The sequence below is a fragment of the Balaenoptera ricei genome, chromosome 2 (assembly GCF_028023285.1).
Source record: "Balaenoptera ricei isolate mBalRic1 chromosome 2, mBalRic1.hap2, whole genome shotgun sequence".
NCBI classification, from domain to species: domain Eukaryota; kingdom Metazoa; phylum Chordata; class Mammalia; order Artiodactyla; family Balaenopteridae; genus Balaenoptera; species Balaenoptera ricei.
The window spans coordinates 119,549,178-119,576,783 of record NC_082640.1 but is presented as its reverse complement, the minus strand read 5'-3'; the positions used below and the strand labels follow the sequence as shown (position 1 = coordinate 119,576,783).

Genomic DNA, 27,606 nt, shown 5'->3' with positions numbered 1-27,606 from the left:
GCTTCCAATTGATTTGCTTTAGGATTGCCTAACTTTCTCTTAAGTCCTGGCTCCAGGATTCCAGGCTTATCTTCATGGGCGCCAAACAATTTTTTAGATTTGCTTAGCCCTGGGGCAGAGTCTGATGTAGTCATGGAAGAAGGGAGCGATGACAATGACAGTGAAAGAAACAGTGGGCTCATGGATGACATGGAAGAGGCAATGGTCCAAGATGCTGAGATGGTCATGGCGGAGTGCCAGAACGACAGTGGGGAGATGCAGGATCCAGACCCAGACCACGAGGACTCCAACAGAACCATCAGGTGAGGGCTGCAACCCCAGCCTTGGTCAAACAGGGGAACCCCAAGTGGTATGTACTTTTTAAAGCTCTTTGATATTTTAATCTGTTATAGAAGAAACTTAAAGTGTGCATTCACAGGCATACCTCGTTTTATTGCTTTAATGCACTTCACAGGTATTCCGTTTTTTTTACAAGTTGAAGGTTTGTGGCAACCTAGGGTAGTGCACGTCTATCAGTGCCATTTTTTCCGCAGCGTTTGCTCACTTTGTGTCTCTGTGCCACATTTTGGTAATTCTTACAAGATTTCAAACTTTTTCCTTATTATTATATTAGTTAGGGTAATCTGTGTTTAGCAGTCTTTGAGGTTACTATTGTAATTGTTTTGGGACACCACAAACCATGCCAGTATAATACAGTATACTTAATCGATAAATGGTGTGTGTGTTCTGACTGCCCCACCAACCAGCCGTTCTCCAGCCTCTCTCCACTTCCTCAGGCCTCTTTATTCCCTGAGATACAACAATATTGAAATTAAGCCAGTTAATAACCCTGCAATGGCCTCTCAGTGTTCAAGTGAAAGGAAGAGTCACACGTCTCTCACTTTAAATAAAAAGCTGGCAATAACTAAGATTAGTGAGGAAAGCATGTCGAAAGCTGAGATGGGCCAAAAGCTAGGCCTCTTGAGCTAAACAGCCAAGTTGTCAACGCAAAGTAAAAGTTCTTCACAGAATTAAGAGTGCTACTTCAGTAAACACGTGAATAATAAGAAAGCAAAACAACATTATTGCTGAAGGAAAAAGTTTCAGTGGTCTTGATAGAAGGTCAAACCAGCCACAACATTCCCTTAAGGCAAAGCCTAATCCAGACCAAAATCCTAACTCTTTTCAATTCTGTGAAAGCTGAGAAAGGTGAGGAAGCTGCAGGAGAAAAGTTTGAAGCTAGTAGAGATTGATTCACAAGGTGTTTAAGGAAATAAGCCATCTCCATAGCATAAAAGTACAAGGGTGGGGGGGGGAAGCATTATAGATATAGAAGCTTCAGCAGGTTACCAAAAGATCTAGCTAAGATAATAAATGAGGATGGCTACACTAAACATCACATTTGCAATGTAGATGAAACAGCCTTATATTGGAAGACAGTGCCATCTAGGACTTCCACAGCTAGAGAGAAGACGATGCCTGGCTTCAGAGCTTCAAAGGACAGGTTGACTCTACAGCTGGTAACTTTTAAGTTGAAACCAATGCTCATTTACCATTCTGAAAATCTTAGGGCCCTTAAGAATTATGCCAAATCCACTCTACTTATGCTCTGTAGATGGAACAACAAAGCCCGGATGACCGCATATCTGTTTACAACATAGTTTACTGAATATTTTAAGTCCACTGTTGAGACTTATTGCTCAGAAAAAAAATATTCCTTTCAAAATGCTACTGCTCACTGACAATGCACCTGGTCACCCAAGAGCTCTGACAGAGATGGACAATGAGATTCATGTTGTTTTCATGCCTGCTAACACAACATCCATTTTGCAGCCCACGGATCAAGGAGTAATTTCAACTTTCACGTCTTATTATTTAAGAGATACATTTTGGAAGGTTATCACTGCCATAGATAGATGGCTGTTCTTCTGATGGATCTGGGCAAAGTCAACTGAAAACCTAATGGAAAGGATTCACCATTCTAGATGCCATTAAGAACATTCATGATTCATGGAAAGAGGTCAAAATAATCAACATTAGCAGGAGTTTGGAAGAAGTTGTTTCCAAACCTCACGGATGACTTTGAGTGGTTCAAGACTGCAGTGGAGAAAGTAACTGCTGATGTGGTGGAAATAGCATGAGAACTAAAATTAGAAGTGGAGCCTGAAGATGTGACTGCAGTGTCATGATGAAACTTTAAGGATTGAGCAGAGGAAGTGGTTTCCTGAGATGGAATCTACTCCTAGTGAAGATTCTGTGAAGTTTGTTGAAATGATAACAAAGGATTTAGGATATTACATACATTTAGTTGATAAAGCAGTAGCAGAGTTTGAGAGGATTGATTCCAATTTTGAAAGAAGTTCTGTGGGTAAAATGCTATAAAACAGCATTGCGTGCTACAGGGAGATCATTCGTGAAAGGAAGAGTCAATCGATGCTGCAGACTTTATTGTTGTCCTATCTTAAGAAATTGCCACAGTCATACCAGCTTTCAGCAAACACCATCCGTATCAGTCCACAGCCGTCAACAGCAAGGCAAGACTCTCCACCAGCAAAAAAATTATATCTCCCCTGAAGGCTGAGGTGATGGTTAGCATTTTTTAAAGCAATAAACTAATTTTTAACTAAGGTACATACGTTGGTTTTTTTAAGCGTAATGCTATTGCACACTTAATAGACCACAGTATAGTATAAACATAACATATATACACTGGGAAGCCAAAAAATTCATGTGACTCGCTTTATTGCCATATTTGCTTTACCTCTGCGGTCTGGAACCAAACCTGCAATATCTCCGAGGTATGTCTATAATTTGTTTATAAATGAGCTGTGTACTGTGGAGGAGACTCCTAACTTTGGAATTAGGAGGTCGGGATTCCCTTGGAGAAATGTAGTTTGCATCCTTTCCTGGTATTACCTCATCCTTTGACCCATTTTCTTTTGCATGTGAGGGTTACACGTATGTGCAAATGACAAATTTACTACTAAGTTAATATTTATTCAAAGCTCATTGTGTAAGGGTAAGCTGGGAAGAAGCGAGAGAGTGGCATGGACTTACATATACTACCAAATGTAAAATAGATAGCTAGTGGGAAGCAGCCACAAAGCACAGGGAGATCAGCTCGGTGCTTTGTGACCACCTAGAGGGGTGGGATAGGGAGGGTGGGAGGGAGACGCAAGAGGGAGGAGATATGGGGATATGTGTATATGTATAGCTGACTCACTTTGTTATAAAGCAGAAACTAACACACCATTGTAAAGCAATTATACTTCAATAAAGACGTTAAAAAAAAAAAAGCTCATTGTGTGCACATCAGAGATCAGGGATCAACCTCAGCGGACACCATCTATTTTTATAGCTGGCCCCTATTACAAATATCACATACGTCTGGACCTTACTGTTCTTGATGTTATTTCAGAAGTGTGTGGAGTTTCATATTTGTCATCTAATTATCTGTACTTTTTGATCTGTAGATCATCCCCATTTTTTACATTAGTGGTCAGCACACTATGGCCGAATCAGGCTGCTGCCTGTTTTGTAATAAAGTTTTATTGGAACATAGCCAGGCCCGTTCATAGCTATGGCTATGGCTGCTTTTGCACCACAATGACAAAGTATTCTGCAAAGCCTGAAATATGTATTACCTGGCTCTTTACAAAAATAGTTTCCAAACCTCTGATTTATGTTATAAAGTGTATTCAAACTTTTGTGTCCATTTTACAAATGCCATATTCATTGACTGACTGAAATTGTTCATGAGAGGAGAGCAATAAAATAATTGGATTTTATTCCATTCAATAACATGAGAAATATTTTTAAAATACTGGAAAATATTAGTCTTATGACCCCACTGTCTTTCAAAGGTGTACATTTCTTTAGTATCAAAAGATTGGTGTGGGCAGGTGGGCCTGTGGTTGGAGGCAGTGAAGGAGAGAGGAAGACAGAGACAGAAAAGACAGAGAAAGAAAGAGACGAAGGACGGGCATAATTCCATGAGCAATAGTTGTTTAAAAGACAGTTTCAACAGCAGGTTCTAATTTTTGTGAAATTGTCCAGAGAGAGACTGAAATTCACAGTAACTGATATTATCTCTAAATGATTAATATTATGGCTGTAATATGTAGCAAGCAAATAAGCGTTCATGTGTGATTCTGAATACTGTGGCCTCAGTACACTAAGTCTGTAATCTACCCAATGTTCACCCCAAAACCGAGCCCCATGCAGTTCAACCTGAAAACTGAGGTGCTTATTATCCTCCCTCGAGATTGTTAAGGTGTACCTATAAAGCGCCTATCACTCTTCAGAGTAATCCAGATTCTGAACTATGGTACTCTGGCAGTACCGTTCACCAAAAATGGGATATGAAAAATTTTTTTTGACTTTCACTTTGAAATAGCTGAAATAAGGTTTTATGCAGGAAAAGAAGATCTGTATCTGAAAACATTTCTTTCCTAAAATATTTTGACTTTTCAAGTCCATCAACAAGCAACAATATCCCACTCATGAGAGTAGTGCAGTCTGTCAAACACACGAAGAGGAAAAGCAGCACGGTGATGAAAGAAGGATGGATGGTCCACTACACCAGCAAGGACACGCTGGTAAGATCCACAGCAAGAAATTTTCTCTTGTCTTGCGAGCTTTAATTAGAGGAACTGCTGATGCCCTGTCAAGACTGTGGGATGTCTGGGTTACCAGGAGCAAACCTCAGTGCAGGCAGGGCACCGGACTAGGGCAGTACGTTCACAGTCTCTGAGTGTCCCAAGTAGTTGAGCAAACAACTGAGTTAGAAAAAAGTGTAGACAGCAATCTCAGGGAAACAAACTCATTTCCCTCCATTACTTGAGATGATTTCCCAACAACTTGAATGTCTTGCCTGCCATTTTACAGGCTTGCTTTCAGAACACTCCTCTGTGATTCAGGTTTTTTTTTTAAAGCACTGCATTTTAGGGAGAGAAGAAACAATGATAACTATTATATACTTCTTAAATCCTTAGGTGTTCACTTAAAAACTGACCTATTCAGAAATACAGGAATCCTATATTTTATTAGATAAAAGACAACACGTTTTAATTTTTTCATATAGTCTGAGTAGTTCATTGCTTCTTATTTTCCTAATAGTTGATGAATGAGTTTGTGCATGTGTGTTAGAGAGAAAAAAATTTGGTGTATGTTTCAGTTAAGCTAATTGACATTTAGTGCTAAGCTTCTTTCTCAGCTATTGGTAGCGTTTTCCTCATCACCCCCTAGCTATAGGATTCCTATCATTTCTTTAGATAAATGGACGTCTATAAACTAATCTCTCTAGCTATAATCTCAACCTTCTCTTCTGGAGAGAGGTTTACATGACTTACTGTAGGACTCAACTGAATACCATCCCGTCCTTCCTAGACATGATAAAATATTTGAAGCATATTTAGTGTATTTGACTGGTCTAAGATAGGCTGTGGAAGAGACCAAGAATAGTATTAGGGCGTTTTGGTCTAAAAAGAAGAAACACATACACACATACAGACACACAAGGACCTGATCACCAAATCATAGAAGTTTAGATCTGCAGTGAGCTTAAGAGAGGATCGAGTTATTGATGCACTCTCCTGATGCTGTTAAGTTGATGCCATGGAGTGAACCTTGCCATCCTACAGAACATTCTTTAGTTCTGCTGTAACAGTCAGAGCCCTTCCATCTCTAATGGAAGCCAGAATACCTGGCTGGATCAGCATGGCATGCCTTATGTTCTAAAATAATAAGAATATATAAATATTATATCTTCTGTTAAGCCTTTTTATTTTATTACAGCTACAAATCCACCTTTAGCTCTTCAAGCCATCAAACAAATTTTAAAATGGAGTTTTCTATTTAATATACATGCAGTAAGTGCCAGGCACTGCTTGGGTGCTAATACATCATCTCCTTTATTATTCATAACTCTCGGATGTAGACACAGAAACTCACCACACATTTGCTGAGTAGTCACCTTCTAGAGTCTTGAAATTGAGTGTTAGTCTTCCTGGTCCAAAGCCCATGCACTTTCCACCATTGAATCTTATGTCCCCAGTGGGAAAATGTTTTGATTTTTATCTATCTTGGATATTTTTTAAGTTTTTAAAAGATACTAAATCCAACTTCTGTTTCAGCGGAAACGGCACTATTGGAGATTGGATAGCAAATGTATTACCCTCTTTCAAAATGACACGGGAAGCAGGTACTACAAGGTAAGGGTGCCTCTTTCCTTGACTGAAGTTTCACGCCCCCTCTTTCTTTCTCATGGGAATGTAGAGTATCAGAAATACAAAATACATCCAACAGACATGACTCTTTTGGAGCTTGCTCCAAGGGATATTTTTTCTTCTCTGTAGTTTACACATTTGGGGGGAATCAGGTTGTGACCCCATGTTAGTCATCTGTGAATTTCAAATATCCCTGTGGAATGCTCTGGCCCCATGTGATGGTGGGGCAGGAGGGGGAGGGGGAGAGAAGAAGCTTAACTGACTATTTTAGCAGAGATGTGTGATTTAACTAGAAAATTCAAGGTCACAGAAGATTAGCGAGAAGTAAATTCCTGAAATCTGTTCTATCCAACTTTCTTTGTTTTGTTTTGCATCTGTAGCCTTGCAGTACGTCACTGGGGGTTAAGAAACATTATATGATTTCTCCATGTATTGTCAATATTCACAAGGAACACTTTCCTCTAAAAAAAACTTTGTCAGCTATTTTCATTCTGTCTCTCTACCTGAAATAATACAGGTGTCACATAACGTTATCACCCAGTAAAACATGGTTCCAAAAGAAATTCATACTGAAGACAGTATATACTTGCTCCTTCAAGATTAATGCAGCCTCAGGCATAGTTGGTATCATTCTCAACGGCCCCTTTACACAGATCTAACAGAAAAAAAGGAGACCTCGTTAACTTTTCAATTAAAAATTTGTTTTAAAAGTTATTATTTCTTAGTCACTCTATACCTGCTGGAAGACAATGTGGTGATTAATTTTTTTAGTATCTATATTGTCTTAAAAGCAACTACTTTTAGAGTCTGAGGGCGGCCGAAATGGCTGGCTTGTTTTAAGATGCGGCTTCTGCTACTTCTCCTGTTGGTGGCGTCGGCGGTGGTCCGGAGCGATGCCTCGGCCAACCTGGGCGGCGTGCCTGGCAAGAGATTAAAGATGCACTATGCCACGGGGCCGCTGCTCAAGTTCAAGATTTGTGTTTCCTGAGGTTATAGGCGGGTGTTTGAGGAGTACACGTGGGTTGTTAGCCAGTGGTACCCAGGCATCCTCATTGAAGGAGAGAATTACCTCCCTCAACCAATATATGTACACATAGCATCTTTCCTGTCTGTCTTCAAGCTAGCCTATTAATTAGGCTTAATAATTGTTGGCAAGGATCCTTTTGCTTTGTTTGGCATGCAGGCTCCTAGCATCTGGCAGTGAGGCCAAGAAAATAAGGTCTATGCATGCATGATGGTCTTCTTCTTGAGCAACATGATTGAGAACCAGTGTATGTTAACAGGTGCATTTGAGATAACTTTGAATGATGTACCTGTGTGGTCTAAGCTGGAATCTGGTCACCTTCCATCCATGCAACAGCTTGTTCAAATTCTTGACAATGAAATGAAGCTCAATGTGCATATGGATTCAATCCCACACCATCGATCATAGCCCCACCTATCAGCACTGAATACTCTTTTACATTAAGGGATTTGTGCAAGAGCAGCGTGACTGACATTATGAAGGCCTGTACTGAAGACAGCAAGCTGTTAGTACAGACCAGATGCTTTCTTGGCAGGCTCGTTGTACCTCTTGGAAAACCTCAATGCAAGGCAGTTTTTCAGTGCTGGCACATTTTGGAATTCTGCACATTCGTAGAGTGCAATAATACTGTATAGTTTTTTTTTCTTCCCCAAGTCCACTCGGTTAATAGTTTTTTTTAAAAATGCAGACATTACTACTTGTACTTCTTTTTTTCTCGGTCATATTTGAAAAAGTAGAAAACTGAGTTGCAATTTGATTTTTTTTTCAAAGATGTCTATTAAGTCTGTTGTGATTTTATATGAATTTTCCTCTTTTATAGTTTAAAATTGATCTTTTTGGGACTAGAGCTGAAGTTCCCAAATACTTTATAAGAGTTTATCAGACGTCTCTAATTTGGTCATGCCCAATTTATATAGTTTTCAAAATACTGCAGATTGTGGACAGCACATTATGTAAGATTATGAGGGGAAATCCTATATCCAGAGTACTCTACCAATTTGTGTATGTGTGTGCGCGCGTGTGGGATTATGTGAGAGCTACTAAAAGACCAGCCACTTTTTAAATCCTGTTAATGTAGTTCAAGTGTCCTGCCTTGACCGTCAATTTAATGAGTTGATTAACTGGGCTTTTATACTTAACTCAATAAAAAACTAAGCAGATGTAAGTTAAAAACAAAACAAAACAAACAAACAAAAAGCAACTACTTTTAAAACCACTCTCTGTGGTTTTTCTCATTAAAACTATTCATGTGGCTTTATTATTATATTAACATCTATCAAATCAAATTGTATGATTCATTTTCAGTGCCTTAAAGAATAGTTGAAATTTAAAAACAGCTGCGCATACCCAAATGCATTTCAAAAGGGTCGTGATTTTACCTCACCATTATAAAAATTATCATTTACATTCTAAGTCTTAGATTTTGATGCAGGTTCAAAATTATTATTCTTATTCATACTTATTCTTACCACATGAACATAGTAAAAAAGTCACTTGAATTTTTCTGTAGAAAGGAGATGATAAGTTTTCCCCTACTAAAGGTATTTTTGTATTTTTCTTAGTAATATTCTGTGTCTTATGAAACCATTTGATGGCTGATTGTAATGCCATTTCTCACATGTCCCTGGCATGAATTTTATTTGAAAGTTTACATAGTTTTGATAAACTGCATTTAACACACTCTTTCTTCCACAGGAAATTCCTTTATCAGAAATTTTATCTCTGGAACCAGCAAAACCATCAGCTTTAATCCCTAACGGGGCCAGTCCTCACTGTTTTGAGATCACTACAGCAAATGTCGTGTATTATGTGGGGGAAAATGTGGTCAATCCCTCCAGCCCACCACCAAGTAGCAGTGTCCTCACCAGCGGCATTGGTGCAGACGTGGCCAGGATGTGGGAGATGGCGATCCGGCATGCCCTCATGCCCGTTATTCCCAAGGGTTCCTCCGTGGGTTCAGGAACCAACGTGCACAGTGAGTCTGCTAGTTTTCTGACTATCTTTAGAACAGGTGAAGAGAGATTCTTTGGGGATGATTTGTTTTATTGGCAAACATAGGGTCTCCAAATAAAAGCTGCTGCTACACATACTAAGATATTTCATTCATTAAATGATCCTATTTTATTTTTCATTTTATGTTAAAATTTTGAACAAATGCATGTCAACCCAATATATTAGGCAATAGCAGAAACCTAGAACTGTTGGTCATAAAAGAAGAAGTAATCTAGTCAGCTTGAGATTGACCTGGAATGCCAGTCATGCCATTTGCAAATGTGAGTTAACATGTGTCCTCAGAACCACCTAATATGCTATTCCGGGCAGGATGCTTAGTGTGCAAAGTACCTGGAAACTCTTGATCATTTTATCCCAGGAAGAAATCTCTAGAATGAGATAACTTTTACCAAAATGCAAACAGGATCAAGTATTGAGGATGAATTTGTAAAAGATATTTTAGAGGAGTATCTGTTTAAAATGCAACTTAAAATCTTATAATGGCTATTAATAAGGAAGCCTATGGCAAAAAGCCCTCTGTTTTCACATCACAGTGTGTTATCTGATGATCTATCACAACTTTTTAATTGATCTCTACAACCAATGTACATATTAATAGAATATATATGCCTAGTTGGATGCTAAGCATTTTATGTGAGGTCTCTGTTTTAATGCCTAAAATAACCCCAATAGGTGGATGTTAATGATTAGCCTGTTTTACAGGTGAGGGAATCAGGCCCTAGAGACATTAAGTTGTCTCAGCTTGTACCAGAGTTACGAAATGGCACACCAGTATTTGAACCCTAGTCTTTACGACTCCTAACTCTAAACTGACAAAATATTATTATTTTTCAAAGCCAAGTACAGAGTAAATCTGTAACTGTAAAAAGGAAAGAAACATTCTAATAGACATTTTTCTAGAAAAGTCTAATTATTATGGTTTTAAAACAGCCCTGCAGCTTGATTAATAAGCATGTATTTACTTGTTTTGCTATTATCTCTCTTACTTATTTTGTATATTTTTTAACATGTATTTCCAGGAGATATTTCTGTGAGTATTTCGGTATCAAATTGCCAGATTCAGGAAAATGTGGTGAGTGTGTACCTACTAATGTAAAACTTGGTACTGTGATCCTTGATTTGAAAATAAGAGCATCATAAAATACATTTTTATTGATCTGAAATTTTAATTTTTTAGTGTTTTCTAGAAAATAAAATAGGGTCCTTTTGGAGGTTTTTCTTCTATAAAATTTTAGAAACATTACGTTGTATCAATTCTCTTAGTGATTTTCTATCATCTGTTCTGTAGTGTGGAGAGTTAAATACCTATTTTTCATCTCAGATAAACAATTATAATGCAGTGCCTGACTTTTCACATGTTTGCGCATCTTGGTACTGGAATTTTAAATGGTTGATACTATGTAATACCAGATAAAATGAAATAAATTATTTGAGTTGCATGAATAGCTTAAACATGTCCTTATTCTCATTCCTTGATTGCTACCCAGAAGTGCTGTCTTATGACAAGGAGCTGCATATACTCTTACAATCACTTGTACTTAACAAGGAGACCTCAGAAAGCTGCATAAATCAGATTTTATGGATCCACATTCTAGCACACTAGTCAACTGTGCCACATAACTCCATCCTTTCAGCTCAGTTTTTGAAAATTGTAGATCATACATATTATGAAATAATTTACACTCTGTCCTACGTTTGCTTTTTTTGGTTATACTTTGTCACTGTAGCAAGCAGCCCAAAAGTAATAAGGCCTTTCCTACCTCATCCTGTGACTCAATCTTTCCCTCTATTTTGACTGCTATGCCTGTCACCAAAAGGAAAAAGTTTGTAGATTTACACCAATCTGAGTCTGTTTTTTAAAGAATAAACTCCATGAAACTCGATTCATCACTAGCATAGCTTTGCAACCTTTGCTAAATTGGCATAAAGTAAACTGAAAACCAAATATGATTGAGAGAATTAGGGAAACTTCATAATGAAAATTAGACATACTCTTGTTCTGTCAATCATGAGATAGATTTCTAAAGATCTGAAGGTTCCTGTTGTTCTTGCTTAGCCAGAGAAGACTTTGGGAAATACTGATCTACCTATAAGCCTCTTGGGAAATTCTAGATTCCTGTGGGGTTCTTCCACCCTGTTTGGCTGAAAATTCTGGGTGACCATTGAGCTATCAGAGAAAGATGGAGTAGTAGTTTGGACTCAGAATACTGGAGTAGTATTAATGCATTTTCTTGTCTTCAGATAACCTTGAACTCTGAACCATGGATACTCTGAAGGGATCACAGGATAGAGAGAACTTGTAGTTGTTTTCTGGGGGGAAGGACAGAGGGAAAGGATAGCAATGTATGGAATATGCAGAGGGTAGGATGTGATGTAAAAGGACTTTTGTTTGTTTATTTATTTATTTATTTATTTATTTATTTATGGCTGGGTTGGGTCTTCGTTGCTACACGTGGGCTTTTCTCTAGTTGTGGCGAGTGAGGACTACTCTTCATTGCAGTGCGTGGGCTTCTCATTGTGGTGGCTTCTCTTGTCGCAGAGCACGGGCTCTAGGCGCGCGGGCTTCAGTAGTTGTGGCTCATGGGCTCTAAAGTGCAGGCTCAGTAGTTGTGGTGCACGGGCTTAGTTGCTCCGCGGCATGTGGGATCTTCCCGGACCAGGGCTCGAACCCGTGTGCCCTGCACTGGCAGGCGGATCCTTAACCAGTGCACCACCAGGGGAGTCCAGGACTTTTATTTTTGAAAGGACAAAGAGTACAAGGGTGGAGGATAGGCAGAGAATTCCATAGGATGTCACAGGAATACTGAAAGTGAAAAAGTATTGCATTGTGCTTTCCTGAGTGTGGTCATCAAAATCACAGACTAAGCATAGTCATCTAAAACAGAATGCTTTACTTAGCAATTATTATTTCAACGAGGAAAGAGTAGATATTTGGAGACTTGTTAACCTCCAGAAGTGGTAAAAGTGGAAGAGTTTGGTTACCTCACAGATGAGAATTTCATCGTGGATTGTCATCTTTTTGTGGTGTCTCTGGCTCACTCACAGTGATTCAGCCCCCTCTTCCTTCACTTTAAATTCATGTGGATGTGGATGATTGATAAAGAGGCAGCCACAGCATTTTAGCCATAAAGAATGAAATGGTTGGAATCAGGACTCACACAGACATATGATTGGGAACCATGATTATTTAATGTGAGATTTCTAAATAACCATTGCAATAAGCAAATCACTTTTTGAATACTGACATTATGTATGTAAATGACATATAGTTTTAAGTCCTTTTTCTGTCTAATGAAACCTATGTAATTGAACACTGGAAAATTTCTGCTGCTTAAGATTAGAATAGTTGTCCAACATTACAGTATTACATTAAATTGAAGAGTGGGTTTTTAATATTATAGTTATATTGTAGATTTCATCTAGCATTTAAATTGTAATTGTTTATGTTTAAAATATTTATCAGTGTTAATGATATATTTAATAAAATTATAGAGTTTATTAGGACTAATCTTTTGTTCCACTTCATGGTTGTTTTTCTCTGGACTTGCACCTATAGGACATCAGCACAGTTTATCAGATTTTTCCTGATGAGGTACTGGGCTCTGGGCAGTTTGGAATTGTTTATGGAGGTAGGTTAATTCACAAAGTATTTTTATTAATTTAAAGTTTTAGCATTTTTGTTTAGAAAAGTAATATCTCCAAGAAAAATATAAAAGACCTATATGTAGATACGTTTTTATGTATGTCTCTTTGTGTTTTACCTCTTTAGAAATTTCTCTTGAGGTAGTCACTAAATGGAAATTTGGTACCTTTCTGTTTTGAAAGAGAAATTTTTCTACTACTAAATATCAACAAACTTTTGCTTAAATATCGACAAACTCTATACACTGTACTGGTTAAATGTTGGTTTATTTAGACAAAATATTGAGAAACAAGGCAGCTGTAATCATAAAGATTCCTTTTCCTCTTAGCATATTTGATCAGAATGCTATAGAAGTCCATTCAAAAATTCTTTAATTCTAACATCTTTAACAATATTATGTATTTTGGTAAGGTTTGCATTTTTTACATTTTTGAAGTAAAATACTGAATTTTTACCTTTTTCTTATTGTCAAGCTATTTGGTGAATTTAGTTAAAACTTCTGCTGTTTTTGATGCTAGCCAGTTCAATGACATTTTTCAAGTCTTTAAGAAAGATTTAATATCAGTGTTTCACCTGCCCTATAAAATGACATCATAACTTTCATTTCCTTAATATAATCAGTAACAGATTATCTTTTTCTGGTGAGATTGGGGTGCTCTGAAATAATCACAATGTCTCACTCAATATTATTTATCATAGTATAATATTGTGCTTTTTATTTAAAAGCTAATTAAATTCTACTGTATTTTAAAAGTAATTTTGATTCTTACAAAATGCACCAATTTTCTTTTTGATAGAAAATCTATCAAGTCAGCAAGCATTATGCTTTTTGTTAAGGCATAACAATATAATAGAGGAGACCAAGTACTACACAGAAAATTCTTCTGCAGTGTAATAATTGCATGCAAAAAAATCATGGTATATAAAGCATGGTAAATATACATAACTGCATATAGTGTGGAGGTGAAACAGGGATAAGAAATGAGGTTAGAGAAACCAGCAGGTGCCAGATAATTTGTAACATCCAACAGTGAAGGAGCAGGCATAGGAAGAGGCCTCCACAAGGAAGACTAAAATGTTACGGCTGGACACATATGGGATGAGGCAGATAAGAACAGTCACAGAAGAGAGGTCAGTTGCCATAGTGACAAGCATAGAGAGAAAAGAAGCCGCAACCTTGAAGACAGTAGATGCAATAAGAGTCTGCATTGGAATAGAGACAGCAGCGAGTCAAAGAGTTAAAAAGTGACGTGAAGAAAGTAGAGAACATGAAAGCAAGACAATAGTTTTGTCAGTTGGGAAGGGAAGTATTCTGGAAGGAGTTGGAAGGAATAGTGAAAGTGGGATGTAGGGGGAAGGAACGCTAGATTTACACCAAATGTAGAAATAATGGAATTTCAAGTTAGTTTGTATGTGACCCAAAAAATGAGTAATTAGGTTCATTTTCAAATTCAATTAGCATTCCTGTATTCTATACCTTCTATAATCTAGTAGTGTAGGAGTTAAAAGCTTGAGGGTACCCTGTGATTCCCTAGAAAACTTGCTGTGAGAATTAGATGGGATGTGATGTATGTAAAGGGACTGTCAGGTGATGACAATGGTGATGATGATGATAATTCATATTTTTGAGTGTGTATAGTTATCTGGGCACTCTGTGTACTGTATCTTATTACATCTAATTCTCACAACATCCCTACCATTAAAGATGAGGAGCTCAGAAAGCTTAAATGATTTGCTCAAGATCGTGAAGCTAATAAGGGACAGAGCCAAGACTTTTATTCTTTCCATTATAACGTACATTCGTTTTTTAGGACTTTAAAATTATACTTTCTTAAGGAGAGTACTTTTGCCCGTGGTATGAATATTTTCTATATCAAGTAGCTCAATATCCTGTTTCTAAAACATATATTTTACAAGAAAATATCAGGCTGTTCATACAAATAGCTTTTAATGTCCTAATTCTTTTGTGTTCTAAATTGTGGCTAATTTTATAGTGCATATTTGATGTAGAAAATGGAGCTAAGAAGTGAAATCTTTATGGATATAAGTCAGCGCTCATCAGAAATGTTAATTTATTCAGTGAAGCATTTTTATAATTCCAAAAGGTTTTTATAAATTCTGGTATTCTTTAATAGAGATGATATGTAATAAGATTATGCTAATATTTCTATTTTTTATTTTAAAGGAAAACATCGTAAAACAGGAAGAGATGTAGCTATTAAGATCATTGACAAGTTAAGATTTCCAACAAAACAAGAAAGCCAACTTCGTAATGAGGTTGCAATTCTTCAGGTACTTTTTTGTTTTTTATGTAGGGGCTATAAAATGTCCCTTCATCTTCTGCAAAACAAAGAAAAGTTATCCAAATATCTGTGGCATAGATATTTAGGAACATTTTTAAATAACTGAGAAGGCAGATCAAGCATCAAACTGCAGCCTGTGTAGTATCTTTCCTGAGTCTAGGCAGTGTTTTTTTTTTTTATGTACTTAATTCTAGGTTTTAATGTATTATTAATTCTCATTAAATGGGTAATGTTTCAGCATTTGCTCATAGTGGACACGCTGAGACCATTTTGTTTTACATTATCAATGATCTTGCCTTCATAAACATTCCTCCTTTATGCTGTGATAATTATATGAATTGAGTATGTAGCTGTCAGCATATTAGGTAAAAGAGTAATACATGTCCGAGAATCAGATGATCTTGATCTTATTAATGTCCTCTTTGTGTCTCACTGTAAGCCTTTTATTTAATATTGAGACTGTTCCTTAACTCTTCTCATTTTTAAAACCAGTCCCTTTTTAAAGCTAGAATTTGTTAATAAAAGGTATTATGTGATATATATAATTTCTGTAACTATTAAAACTTTTTCTGCAGATCAAAAGGAAATGGAGCAGTTGTTTGCTAAATGTGGTCAACCTAGCTATCTAGTCTAGACAATTTAGACCATTGAAAAGTGCCCATTTTTATATAACTTCCATAATTCTCTACTTGTCATGCAAGCTGATCGTAATTTCTAATTTATAGTTTTATTGAATAATTTTCATTTGAACATTGCTAGCAAAGCAAAACATTACATTTCTTCATTTATTGTTTCATGTAACTGCCGTTTATTGAGCTTATACAATAAAATGTTGAAAAAGATATGATTTCTGCCCTAAAGGAGCTCATGTGTACAGACAACTGAAAATAATTGCTGCTGTACATAAAAAATGACATAAACTTTTCTGGGACTCATATTTTGTAAAGATGGTGTTCTTGTGCTTTTGGACAACTAATGTAACACAGAGAACTACCACAGTGTTCTCTGCTTTCTTGGAAGAAGATAACTACAGATCTTAAGCTGACAATTCATAGATTCATAGCTTAGTGCTTGCTAATCAGATTCTTTTTTTTTAATTTATTCTTAACTTGGCAACATTGAGCTGCAAATGACGTCTTTCCACACTTGGACCCTGCTGTCCCTCACATAGTGTCCTGAAGGCAGACTCCTTTGCAGCTTGCCACAGTTGGCGTAAGGATAAGACATTTATCCTTCCTTTCAGGACATAAGAGGAGTTTCGCGGTTAACATGGTTATATCTTTCTACATGTTATTGCAGCTGCAGAGGAAGGTCTAATTTTCTGTGTATAGCCCTTTAATTGGCTCTCCTGAGCCTGTCAACACATTATCAGCTGCTGACTCTGTAGTAAGGTAGAAAAATAAAATACACCACAAACCGACTCCATCTCCTTTGCAAAAGAGTAGCTGCAATCAACAACTCAGATGCAGTAAACATACATTTGGCAAAAATTTCATTGTAATGTGAAAAAAGAGTTTGGTTAGGTTGAAAGTCAAATTCTGCCCCTTGAGTGTATGAAGAGTTTGATCAGCTCTTATATTATGGCCTGAAATCTCAAGAATCCTCATCACTTATCACTCGTCCCCATTGTCCCCAACCATATTTCACTTCCTTCATCAAACTCATATTTATTGAGTACATATCATGAGCTAAGCACTGTTCTAGGCTCCGTGGATACAGTGGGGACAAAAGCACACAAGTCCTTCCTGTCACGAGTCTTTAAATTGTATTACTCAGGCTTACTTATAGTCTGATGTTTGCAACATACTTATGTATAGAATTTTTAATTACAAAACCTGTATAAGGAGTCTTATTAAGGCTTGGCAGAAATATATGAGGTTCAGGAGTTCATACTTTATCAAAAGTTGACATTTGTTTCAAACTTGTTCCTCAAAAGTTACTCTGACCTATGTGTTCTCTTTTTCCCATGACACTTATCATCTTCTAGCCTATTACAGAATTTCATTTATTATATTTGCTGTGGGTTTCTTTCCCCATCCCCTACCCCAGCCCCTCCACTGGAATATATACATTTCAAGAGGGCGGATATTGTTGTTTTGTTTACTGCTATATTCCAAACACCAGAGATTTTTCCTGACAAACATTAGGTATTTAGCAAATATTTGTTGAATGAATGTTTGTTGAATTAAAATTGCACAGAGACATCATCCTGTCACATAAGAAGACATATTGATACATAGTATCCAACCAGGTAGCAAAAGTCCAGACTCTTATTTTCTACTAATGGTTAATTGGTTAGTTAAGAAGGATTGTGTGTGTTTTGTTCTTTGAAATCCCTCATTCCCCTGTTTTATATTTCTTATCAAAAGAAAGAACTCATTTTTTGAACCTGAAAAGACAAAATGGTAATGAGGCAAGAGATAAGGGAAGGATTCTGACTCACTAAGTGATATGTTCAGGAAAAGTACCATGATTGAAATCAGCTGAATGGTGAGGAAGGTTTTTCTTTTACTAATCTTGTGGAACAGAATTCTGTCCCTCTGGATATAAAAGTGATACCCAGAAGCATTTGGTATTCTCTGCCCTGTGGTCTGTAGCTTATGAAAGCTGTTTTCCTGGTTTATGGTTATACCTGGAGTCTGACAAGTCCTGCCCCATCCCATTCCTCTTTCTGATTCTCCAGAGGGGATCAAGTGGGCCGAAATGGCTGATGGGAGAAAATTCCCCTCATGCAGTTCCACTAGTCCTCTGGTCGAATTTTGATTTGTTTCTGTTTTTATAAAAAAAAAAGCACCTTAGCTTATAGAAGACTTCAAAGTTGTATAAATGCAGAATGTGTAAAAAAGTAGACTTCTTTCTTTTTCTATTTCATCTTCTTTACATAACCTATGTGAAGGCTTTCCAAGGTCTGATTCAGTCATTGGAAAACCAAGCTCTTTAGATATTTTTGAATAGTTGGAAAACTAAGGCAAGTGTGAATCTTTTGGCATAGTTATCCCTTATTTATATCTTTTCAAATAGCCATTTTCATAATCTCTAAATGCTTCATTATTATTATTATTATGTTTCAGAAGAATGTTAATTAATGTAGATGTTAAACTTGGTTCAAAAATTCCCAGAAGATCCTATTTATATTGTTATTTTAAAAGTTTATCTTGATTTTTAAAAAGGTAAATTTGAAATTACTGTTTTTTCTATTCATGTCAACAAAATAAGAATAAAAAGATAATTTACGATTATTAAGGGTATCACAGAAAACTGACTTTTACAAGGAGATGCAATTACATCTTAGAAGGCTTAGAAACTTAAAATCTAAAATAAGTGATATGGGCGTGATATATTTAATATAATTTATCAACACAGGCTTGTTCGGTCTAAATTAATTTTTATTTTCTAACATAATATCACAATGCATAAAAAGCTTTAGGATAATACTTAATTGATTTACTATTATTTTTAATAGATTTACTATTATTGAATATAATATATGAATAATATGTTCTATTTGATTTGAATATAATTCTATATATTCAATTGATTTACTATTATGAATTTAATTCTAATTGATTTACTATTATTTTTCCTCTTTATCTTAAATATCAACTTATTTATCTAAGGAACAATACTAGAGCTTCTGTTTATGATACAGTATATTAAAGCATTTTGGAATTGTAAAGATGCTGAATACAAAATGTAGGAAAAAAATATGTAAGAACTTTACAGGCCATCAATTAAGTGTATCCCCTTGCACTTATCTCCTAAAATTCCCCCATCATTCTTATTTCTCTGTTGTGAGGCAGTCCTCTTCCCATTCTTAACTTTAAAACAAAATAACAGCAATAACAAACTGTGAGCTCGATATGTCTACCACCTCTCATAACTGCAGCACGTTTTATATTGCCACACTTCAGATTTCTGCTCTATGCTACTTTCCATTCTTATTCCTAAATTCCTTTCTTTGGTTTCCACACCTTTCTTAAAATACAAGGCCCTTTGGTCTTCTACCTCTGCCCAACTATCACCCTTTGGCTATTTTTTAGTCTTTACCCTACTTGACTAGTCTAAGTCCTTCAACAGCACTGATCATTTGCTCCTTTTTAAATCTCACTCCTCACTTCATCCCTGCACTTATCAGGCCCCGTTTCACCTTCCCTGCTAGCTCCATCCTTCTTCTCGAACTTCTTCTGTTCATCTAAATGATTTATGCTAATCTGGAACTCATTCCCAGAGTGAGCTCATCCACTTTAAGAGAGTTGTCTGTCATCTCTTCACAGGTCATTCCTTAATTTATCTCTTGAGCTCTGTTCTTTCACAGACACTTCTGTCTCCTGTTTCTGACCTTAGGACATCCGCACTTTGCTGTGCCAGTCTTACCCAAACCAACCAGCCGAAAACCAAACGATTATTCCTAATTTCTTTCCCTGCAAGTTATTCTCTCCCTAATTTTGTCTATTTTGCCATCATTCTTCCAGTTTCTAAGCCTAGTATCCTTTACCTTCAATTAATAAAAATATTAAGTCATTCAGCAGTACCCTGAAGCACTTCCTTCTTTGATACAAAGCGATTTACTGGGCCTCTGGGTCATATAACAATGAATGAAACCTTTTAGGATGTTTATCATCTATTTGAGCAGATAGATACAAGTAGCTACAAGTCAGGATAGCTGTGGAAATATCATATATGTATAGCTGATTCACTTTGTTATACAGCAGCAACTAACACAAAAATGTGTAGCAATTATACTCCAATAAAGACGTTAAAAAAAAAAGAAGTCATGGATTATGACAGAGGTCAGGGCATTGGAATGAAGGATTACTTCAAAGAGAAATATAGCATTGGTGAAATCTTGAAAGATTCACAGACTTTTGGTAACCAAAGAAATGTTGGAAAGGGTTATTAGGCTGAGGGGCCACCTTAATAAAATAAATATACTATGAAATGTAAGTAGAAAACTAGATCATTTTAAAAGAGTGGCTTCAAACCATTTCATGTGTCCTCAGAAAGAATTCTAGAAACCTTTATTTCTGCTTGTATATTTTTAAGTTGACAGAACTATTTTGTCAGAAGTTTAAAGAATTTTAATTTTGTACTGTACTAAAAATATTGATATTTGAAAATAAGCTGCTATATAACTTATTTAAATATACTCATTAGAATCTAAATATCAGAAACATTTGATATTTTTTAACAATCATTTTAAAAATACATGCGTAGGCTTTTTAAGCAATAGTTTATTTTACAGCATTCCTTGTTTTCTTTGACTACGTTACACTTTTCCCACAGAACTGTATTCCAATGTAATGTATTTTTATACTTAAAAGTCTTTTACTGGTCCCCCTTTCATACTTATTTGCAGTAAACATAAGTATATATTTTTAAATTTCTTGATTACAACACTAAATGTTTAAAGCATTCTCCTGGATGAATTTATCATTACAGTTATTATTAGTAAACCCTTTATCCAGCAAGATAAGTATTCTAAAAAATTTGATCTATGTTTGTTAAACATAAAAAATGAAATGTTGCTGAAAATACATTATTTAATGAGATTTTTAAAAATTTAGTTCATAAATTGGTGGGTGATTATTACTTATTGTTTGAATTAAACAGAGTTCAGCAACAACTTTATTCATTTTCCTAAATTGTAGGAGCCCAGCTGTAAGCCCTCCCAAAACAAGACAAAACTATCCCAGTGATTTATCTTCGAAATTCATCCTCTCTCTTTTAATTCTCTGTCTGTTAATAAATCTATTAAATGCTTCTCTGTTTTTGGTGAAAGCATGAATTAGAAACTAAGTTGCAAAAGAACTGATTTCCAAGTTATTAGGGTCATTCACTTCATATCAACACAATGTTTCAAATTTTCCTTTTATTTTTCTCCCAGACAATTTTCTTCCCCATGGCAAGGTACCCTAGTAATATTTGGAATGTGTGAGAAGCATGCCTTCCTTTTGGAAAGTGGAAGAAAAATTATTCTGAAAGGCAACTTGGGGATGGAGAATTTGAAGACTGTGGGGATTTTCTCAAATAGATCTGTATTAGAAGAATATTTATAGACTGTTAAGATTCATTCATTCATTCAAAGTATAGTTATTGAGTACTCACCATGTTCCAAGCAGTAGAGACACAAATGTAAACAAAGCACATTTTCTTAAAACTATTCCTCTGCTCACATATCTTTAAAATCTTCTGGTTCCCCAAGAGTATGCCTACCATAGTTTAGAGACTGCTGTGAAAGGACAGAGTACGCTTACGTAAGACTGGGAAATGGCTTTCATGTGAGTTCATGGAGAACCTTAGATATTGTGCCAAGTCAACTGGATTTTATTATGCTTTGGTGATTGTGAATTATTGAAATATTTTGAAAAAGAAATTGTTATGATCAGATCAGTATTTGGAGATGACATATTATAGAGAAGAAAGTTTAAAGGCAAGAAAACTTCGTTAGAAGCTATTTTCAGCTAGTTGTGACAGTCAAAATGCCCCTGTTCTTGTATAAATAAATAATTACATTTTAGGCTCTAATTAGAAAACTATGATGTTTTATGAGGAGGAAGAGTTTGTAGAGTGGCTGCTCATTGTTCCAGATGTTACAGCTGTCTCAAAAGCTTAGACCTGGGGGGAAAAATTGGGCATCGGGTGCGAAAGAAATCAGAGAACATGTCAGAGTGATACCTTTAAAGGCAATGGAACCTCAAGATCAGGAGGGGATTTGGTAACACAGAACAGCACTGTGGCAGTACATGAGCTTAAAAACAGAATAAGCTGTAAGGAAGAAGTTCTTCCAGTTAGGAAGGCGAGGAATCCAAATTGTCAAGGTGGATGTCATAACAGGTACAGAGGACACTGCAGTGAGAAGACTGACAAGGCAGCATTCAGAAATCCAGACAACATGCTCAAATGCACTCTTGAGAGCAAAGTGAGGAGGCTTAAGTAGCGTGGCCCCTGAAGCATACTAGTTAGAACAGGCAGGACAGGTCCTAAATGGATTTGAGTCCAAGGAAAGCATTAAGGCAATGGATAACATAGAGTTTAGAGAGCCTAAGATCTGGGGTTAGACTGCCTGGGTTCTCACATCAGGCTTAAGAGTCTTAGGAGCTTGGATAAGTTACTTAAGTTCTCTGACTCTCACTTTCCTTATCCAGAAACCTTGAACAGATGTTATAAGAATTGAGTGTGATAATTTTGTGAAATTCTTAGTGCCTAGCATATAGTAAAGATTCCATACTTATACTACTAGTATTGCCACCACTAAGTTGTAAGTCTAGCTCCTAGGAACAAGTTCGAATAACTTGATATTGAGAATTTCCTAAATAGAGAACATAGAGACACATAATTTCATTGTAACAGAGAACACGGTTGACTCAAATCCTGGGGTAAAGCTGAACATATATACATTAACATATGCCTGACCCCTGGTAGACACTCAGTAAATATTTGCTGAACAAATTACGTAGCCACAGCTCAAGGAAACAGAGGGATACAGAATCACAGAGCATGCCAATAAGACAATAAAGTATTCCTTACCTTAATTCCTTTTTTTTTTTTTTTCAGGCAAGGCTTTATTTGGGACCCCTGCTGCAGCAGTGGGGAACGAAAACAAGCCACAGTTTCCCTTGCTTGCTCCCCAAGGCGGGTGCGAGTTGGTTCCTTAAATGGGGTGAGGGTAGGGATGTATCCAGTGTTCGGGCCGGAGGGGTACGTAGGTGGTTTGCTACCCCTTAGGTAGTGTTGTGTGCCGGGGCCATGCACAGTACCCCGCTTTTGCTCCCTACCCTCTGCTTTTGCTCCCAGCTCTTCAAAAGTGGCAGATGGGTTTTTTGGTCTCATTGTATCTTTTGTCCAGAATTTGCCCCAACTGCACATGCATACATTCCTTTTGGACTACAAAACATGGTAATTTATCTTCACAGAACAAGATTAAATATACATCTTGTAAATACCTGGCTTTGTTTTCTTAGTCTAAAAAGACGATCAAGAGTAGGTGGAAAAGAGGTAATCATGATAGAAAACCAGAGAATAATATTGCTAAATATGAGTGGGAAAATGAAAATTTGCACAAACTGGTGATTTTGCTTAAATCACGAAAGAGTCAACTTTTCTTTCTCTAGAAAAAATATGCAAAATTTGAGTTCTTTCTCTTTTGTGTCTACTGAGAGGTTAGTTTATACTTCTTTTGTTTCATCTTATATGTTTATCATATTTCTTCAAATATTTTTCTTTTTTACATTACTGCATGAAGAATTTTAGTGAAATTGTTTCTTCTGAAGACATGTTCTGCAGCTCTAAAGTAATCTTGTTATCTTCTGCACATTCCAATAAATAAAGCCCACAGATTATGTGTATATATATCTAAGATAGAGGGAAAAATAAAACAAAGATCTATTATAAGGAAAAGAAAACAAACTAAGAAAATTTTCTGAATAGGTATTGTGTTCCATAAGAAGTTAGTCATAGTGAAAACTTAAGTGTCAGAAGGTCAGGTTCCAGTCAAAGCTTTTCCATTTTTTGGCAACCCTCTTTTGGTTTCCTTAATTATGGCTTAGAATTCATCTGACTTGGTGTGCTTGCTTCACAGGAAGGTTTTGGGGGGATTAAATTAAATAATATATAAAGTTTTATATTTATTTTTTTTTAATATTTATTTATTTATTTGGCTGTGCTGGGTCGTAGTTGCGGCACACAGGATCCTTCTTTGTTGCGGCATGCAGGATCTTTAGTTGCAGCATGCGGAATCTGTAGTTGGGGCAACTCTTAGTTGCGGCATGTGGGATCTAGTTCCCCGACCAGGGATCGAACCTGGGCCCCCTGCATTGGGAGTGTGGAGTCTTAGCCACTGGACCACCAGGGAAGTTCCTATAAAGTGTTTTTTAAATCAATGTTTCCCAACATATCTTTGGAAGATCATGTCTTTTGAGTTCCTTCATGGAAGAGGGTGGGGGTTAAGATGTTCTCATGAAGACAGTTAAGAAAATATTGTGTACTACATCCAGGTCATCTACATCTTGGAAGTGAATAGTCTTTCACTTATTAAAGATTCTGAGATGCCCCATAATTAAGAACTTGTTTAATTTTGATAATATGCCAGTTAAGTGCCACAGAACCCTTACACAAATGTAAGATATCACCAACTGACCTTTTTGCACATAATGTTCTGTCTTCTAACCCTGTACAGTAGACTTTACATGGTCACTCCAGTTCCCAGTATCCAGTACTTAAGAGAGATTATGTGTCTACACAGGTCATTTAACCTTATAATAGAATGTTATGCTTTCTGGGGTGCTGACATTTAAATATAGTAACTGGGCTACAGTGATATGAATTGTTAAAAGTTACACTTTAAAACACCAAGGTAAGATGGGATTCATGTGTTCATGTTTCCAATCAGGCAGGTTAACAGGAAATAAAAAAGTGTTCCAGATGTTGTCTCCATTGCCATGCATTTGTAGCAAATAGAAAAAAATATCCAGATATTTGATCCATTTTTTAACTTTTATGTACAGTAAACATACCTTGATCTACAAATTCCAATTCCCTTATTTTAACGTGCCATTCTTTTAATTCTTGCCTTTCCGCTAAAAACAAACAGTAATGTCATAGAGGAAAGGGGGTCACACTTTATGGGTAGAATGTTTACTAACACTGATTTTTTTTAAAAGGTAACAATCAGTTATTAATTTTCTGCCTTTGAAGCCTTTGCTGCTTGTTCTCAAATATTACTTCCTTTTGCCTAAATTCAACTTGAAACTCTGGCCTTTGTCGGGGGCTAGGGGATAGATACTAGGATGCATACAGGATCCTTGCTGTGTAAGGGTCTTTCTTCTGCTAGAAATCACTCCCTCGACCACCAAAAATTATAGTAACAATTTCACCCATATACAAACATCAATGCCAGTGAAACCTCAGTGTATGTATGACTCTAGATGGTGGGCTTAGGAATCTAGATTTGCTTTTTAAATTTCTCATTCATACCTCTAATCTGAAAGTTTCCTGGTGATGAGTAGAAAATATGACATATTTTTATACTGTTTCTACCTCCTGAAAAGTCAAGAAAGGCTAGAAACATGAGAGATGATGGAAGGGTTTTTTAAGTGTATTTTTTACATACTCTTCTCCCTCTGCATTCGGTCTCTTCTCCTTTTATAAGGAAAGGAGAGGACTCATTCTATTTATCATGTGTCTGCACAGCCCTGGAATCTAAAGCTAGATTAAAGCATTTCCAGAAGAGATGAAGTGCAGAATGACTGAGAGGGTTGTATATAGATTTATGGATATATATGAATACAAAAGTTTTATATCAGGCGTCACCTGATTTTCTTCTTCTATGCAGATATTGAACTGGTCCTTTAAAACAATTTTTTTTGCGCCACTGTTACTTAATAGAATGCAGAGGACTTATAGCTAACTTACGATGAAATATATATATATATATATAATGGTAAATTTTGCATTACAAGCCAGCCACCTAAAAGTTGACTTCCTTTCTTGATATCCAGACACAATATATGTATTGCCATTAGCAGTCAATGGAGATGCTTCAACTTATTATTTCTTCCACAAAATTTTGAACTATTTAAACCAGGGTCAATCTGAGCTAATTAGTGCCACACAGAAAAAGTAACATTACACTCCAGTTCTGATGGATGGTATAGGCAAACAATTTTTACCAGGAATGATCTGATCATTTCTGAGTTCTCAAAGTCTAATAGGTTAAATTTGGTTGTGGCCCCATTGATCTAAATGTCAGCCAGTGATACCTATTCACAGGAGGGTGGATTGTTACATCTGGTCTTATTGAAGTAATATCGGTGCATTTGTTCCTCTGACAGTATATGTTAGCTTTATTTGGTTCTAGGTTATTATCAATGTGCATTTCTAAAATTTTACAGATGAAATTTCCCCCAAAAATGCTACCTCCTAAAAGATAACCACTAGAGTATGAGCCTATTTAAATTGTAGGCTTTTTGCCAGCGGAACATGAAATAGGGATACATTCACATGCAACAACCAAAGGATCTCCATCCTCATGTTAGATCAGGAGGGCTCTCACATGGTGTAACACAGCCCTCACCTGTTGACTTCACAGTAGAGGCACCTCTGCCATCATTGAAGTTTAAAAATACAGCACAAGGGAAGACAGGGGAGGACAAATTAGAAGGTGCAAGTTTGTGGCAGTTCATACTTAGCTTAATGTAGCCTCCTTTAGGTGAAAGACAAAAGGAAATGTTCTTTTCTGCCACTTACTTTAAATTTCCAGTTATCAAACTAAAGAGAGAATTTAGGAGAGATAGCTGAGTTTACTGTATCAATTTGGGTATTATCTTTCGCAAGTCTTTTTATAATCATCTGCTCTCTACACGATGACTTTTCAGCATCTAGCAAGGTACTGTTAAACGCTGTGTCCCCTTCATAAGGCATTAGGTGATTGTGACTTCTAGGACCAGTAAATGAAGCATAAATTGTAAGAGACTGTGTTTAGAAAATTCATAAGATGGTGTGTTTATCCCTCAATCCGGGAATGAGAATCAACAAAGCCGTTGCCATGGTGCTGTGCCTCCGAGAAAGGCACCTCTCTTCCCCACCCCCACCGCTGTGCACCACTGTGCTGTGGTATATTCTTCTGTCTGCTCTGCATGCTATTTAGAATTTAGATCCTGGATTCTTCACTTTGAAGTTTCTTTCTTTCTGTCCCAGTATAACCTAAATCACTTAGTTGTTTGATAGAAAAGTAGTCAGAAGTTCCCACATTAAGGCTGAATCCTCCTAAATAACCTGTTGAAAAGATACATTGATTCTAATTTTTCTCTTTCCTACCTCTCATATGTTTGAGTATAATAATCCTGAAGGTAGAAGAAGGGGAACACATGACATTAATTTATCACAGCTAAATATATAGAATGAATTTGCAATGCTAGATTTACAATAAAGCAAAACTATTAGAATCAAAGATTATAAGTTCAAATTAAATATTCCTTAATACAAATCCAAAAAAGTAACATAAAATAGAAGGTATGCATAAACTAAAAATTTTAATTAAATGTTTTTATAAAATATTGCTGCTTTTATAAAATCCTTTGCTTTAGTGGCTAGTTTCCATTAATTACATAAGAATTCTCTTTGCAATTTGAGTCAGGAGAATTTTTGTCTTGATCTCCAAATGGCATTTCCTCCCAGTCTTCGAAACAACTTATATTCACCCCATGGATATGTCATCAATCTGTAATGTGTGAATAGACACTATTCTTTCCTATATTTGACCAAATGTTTCATTTCCTGAAAATTAAATTACTTAAATGCAACAAACAGATGGCCAGAAAGTCCTGTAGTAGCTTACTCTGCCATGAAATTTATTATCCAAATCCCTGAGATAGGCCTGAGAAGTTAGCAAAAATTCTTTCTGAACTCTACTATTCCACA

The 27,606-nt window shown here is 36.3% G+C and overlaps 1 protein-coding gene and 1 pseudogene across 6 annotated transcripts in view; both read left to right on the top strand.

Moving 5' to 3' along the window:
• The window catches only part of PRKD1 (protein kinase D1), a 455,022-nt gene that overhangs the window by 400,391 nt on the left and 27,025 nt on the right, over positions 1 to 27,606 (top strand). For all 6 annotated transcript variants that reach the window (XM_059914029.1, XM_059914027.1, XM_059914028.1 and 3 more), the window contains 7 exons: positions 98 to 302; positions 4,454 to 4,577; positions 6,114 to 6,191; positions 8,926 to 9,205; positions 10,263 to 10,315; positions 12,800 to 12,872; positions 15,072 to 15,178. In XM_059914029.1, the coding sequence (XP_059770012.1) occupies positions 98 to 302; positions 4,454 to 4,577; positions 6,114 to 6,191; positions 8,926 to 9,205; positions 10,263 to 10,315; positions 12,800 to 12,872; positions 15,072 to 15,178 (920 nt within the window). The remainder of the gene's footprint in view (positions 1 to 97; positions 303 to 4,453; positions 4,578 to 6,113; positions 6,192 to 8,925; positions 9,206 to 10,262; positions 10,316 to 12,799; positions 12,873 to 15,071; positions 15,179 to 27,606) is intronic.
• LOC132360571 (thioredoxin reductase-like selenoprotein T) lies at positions 7,048 to 7,883 on the top strand (annotated as a pseudogene).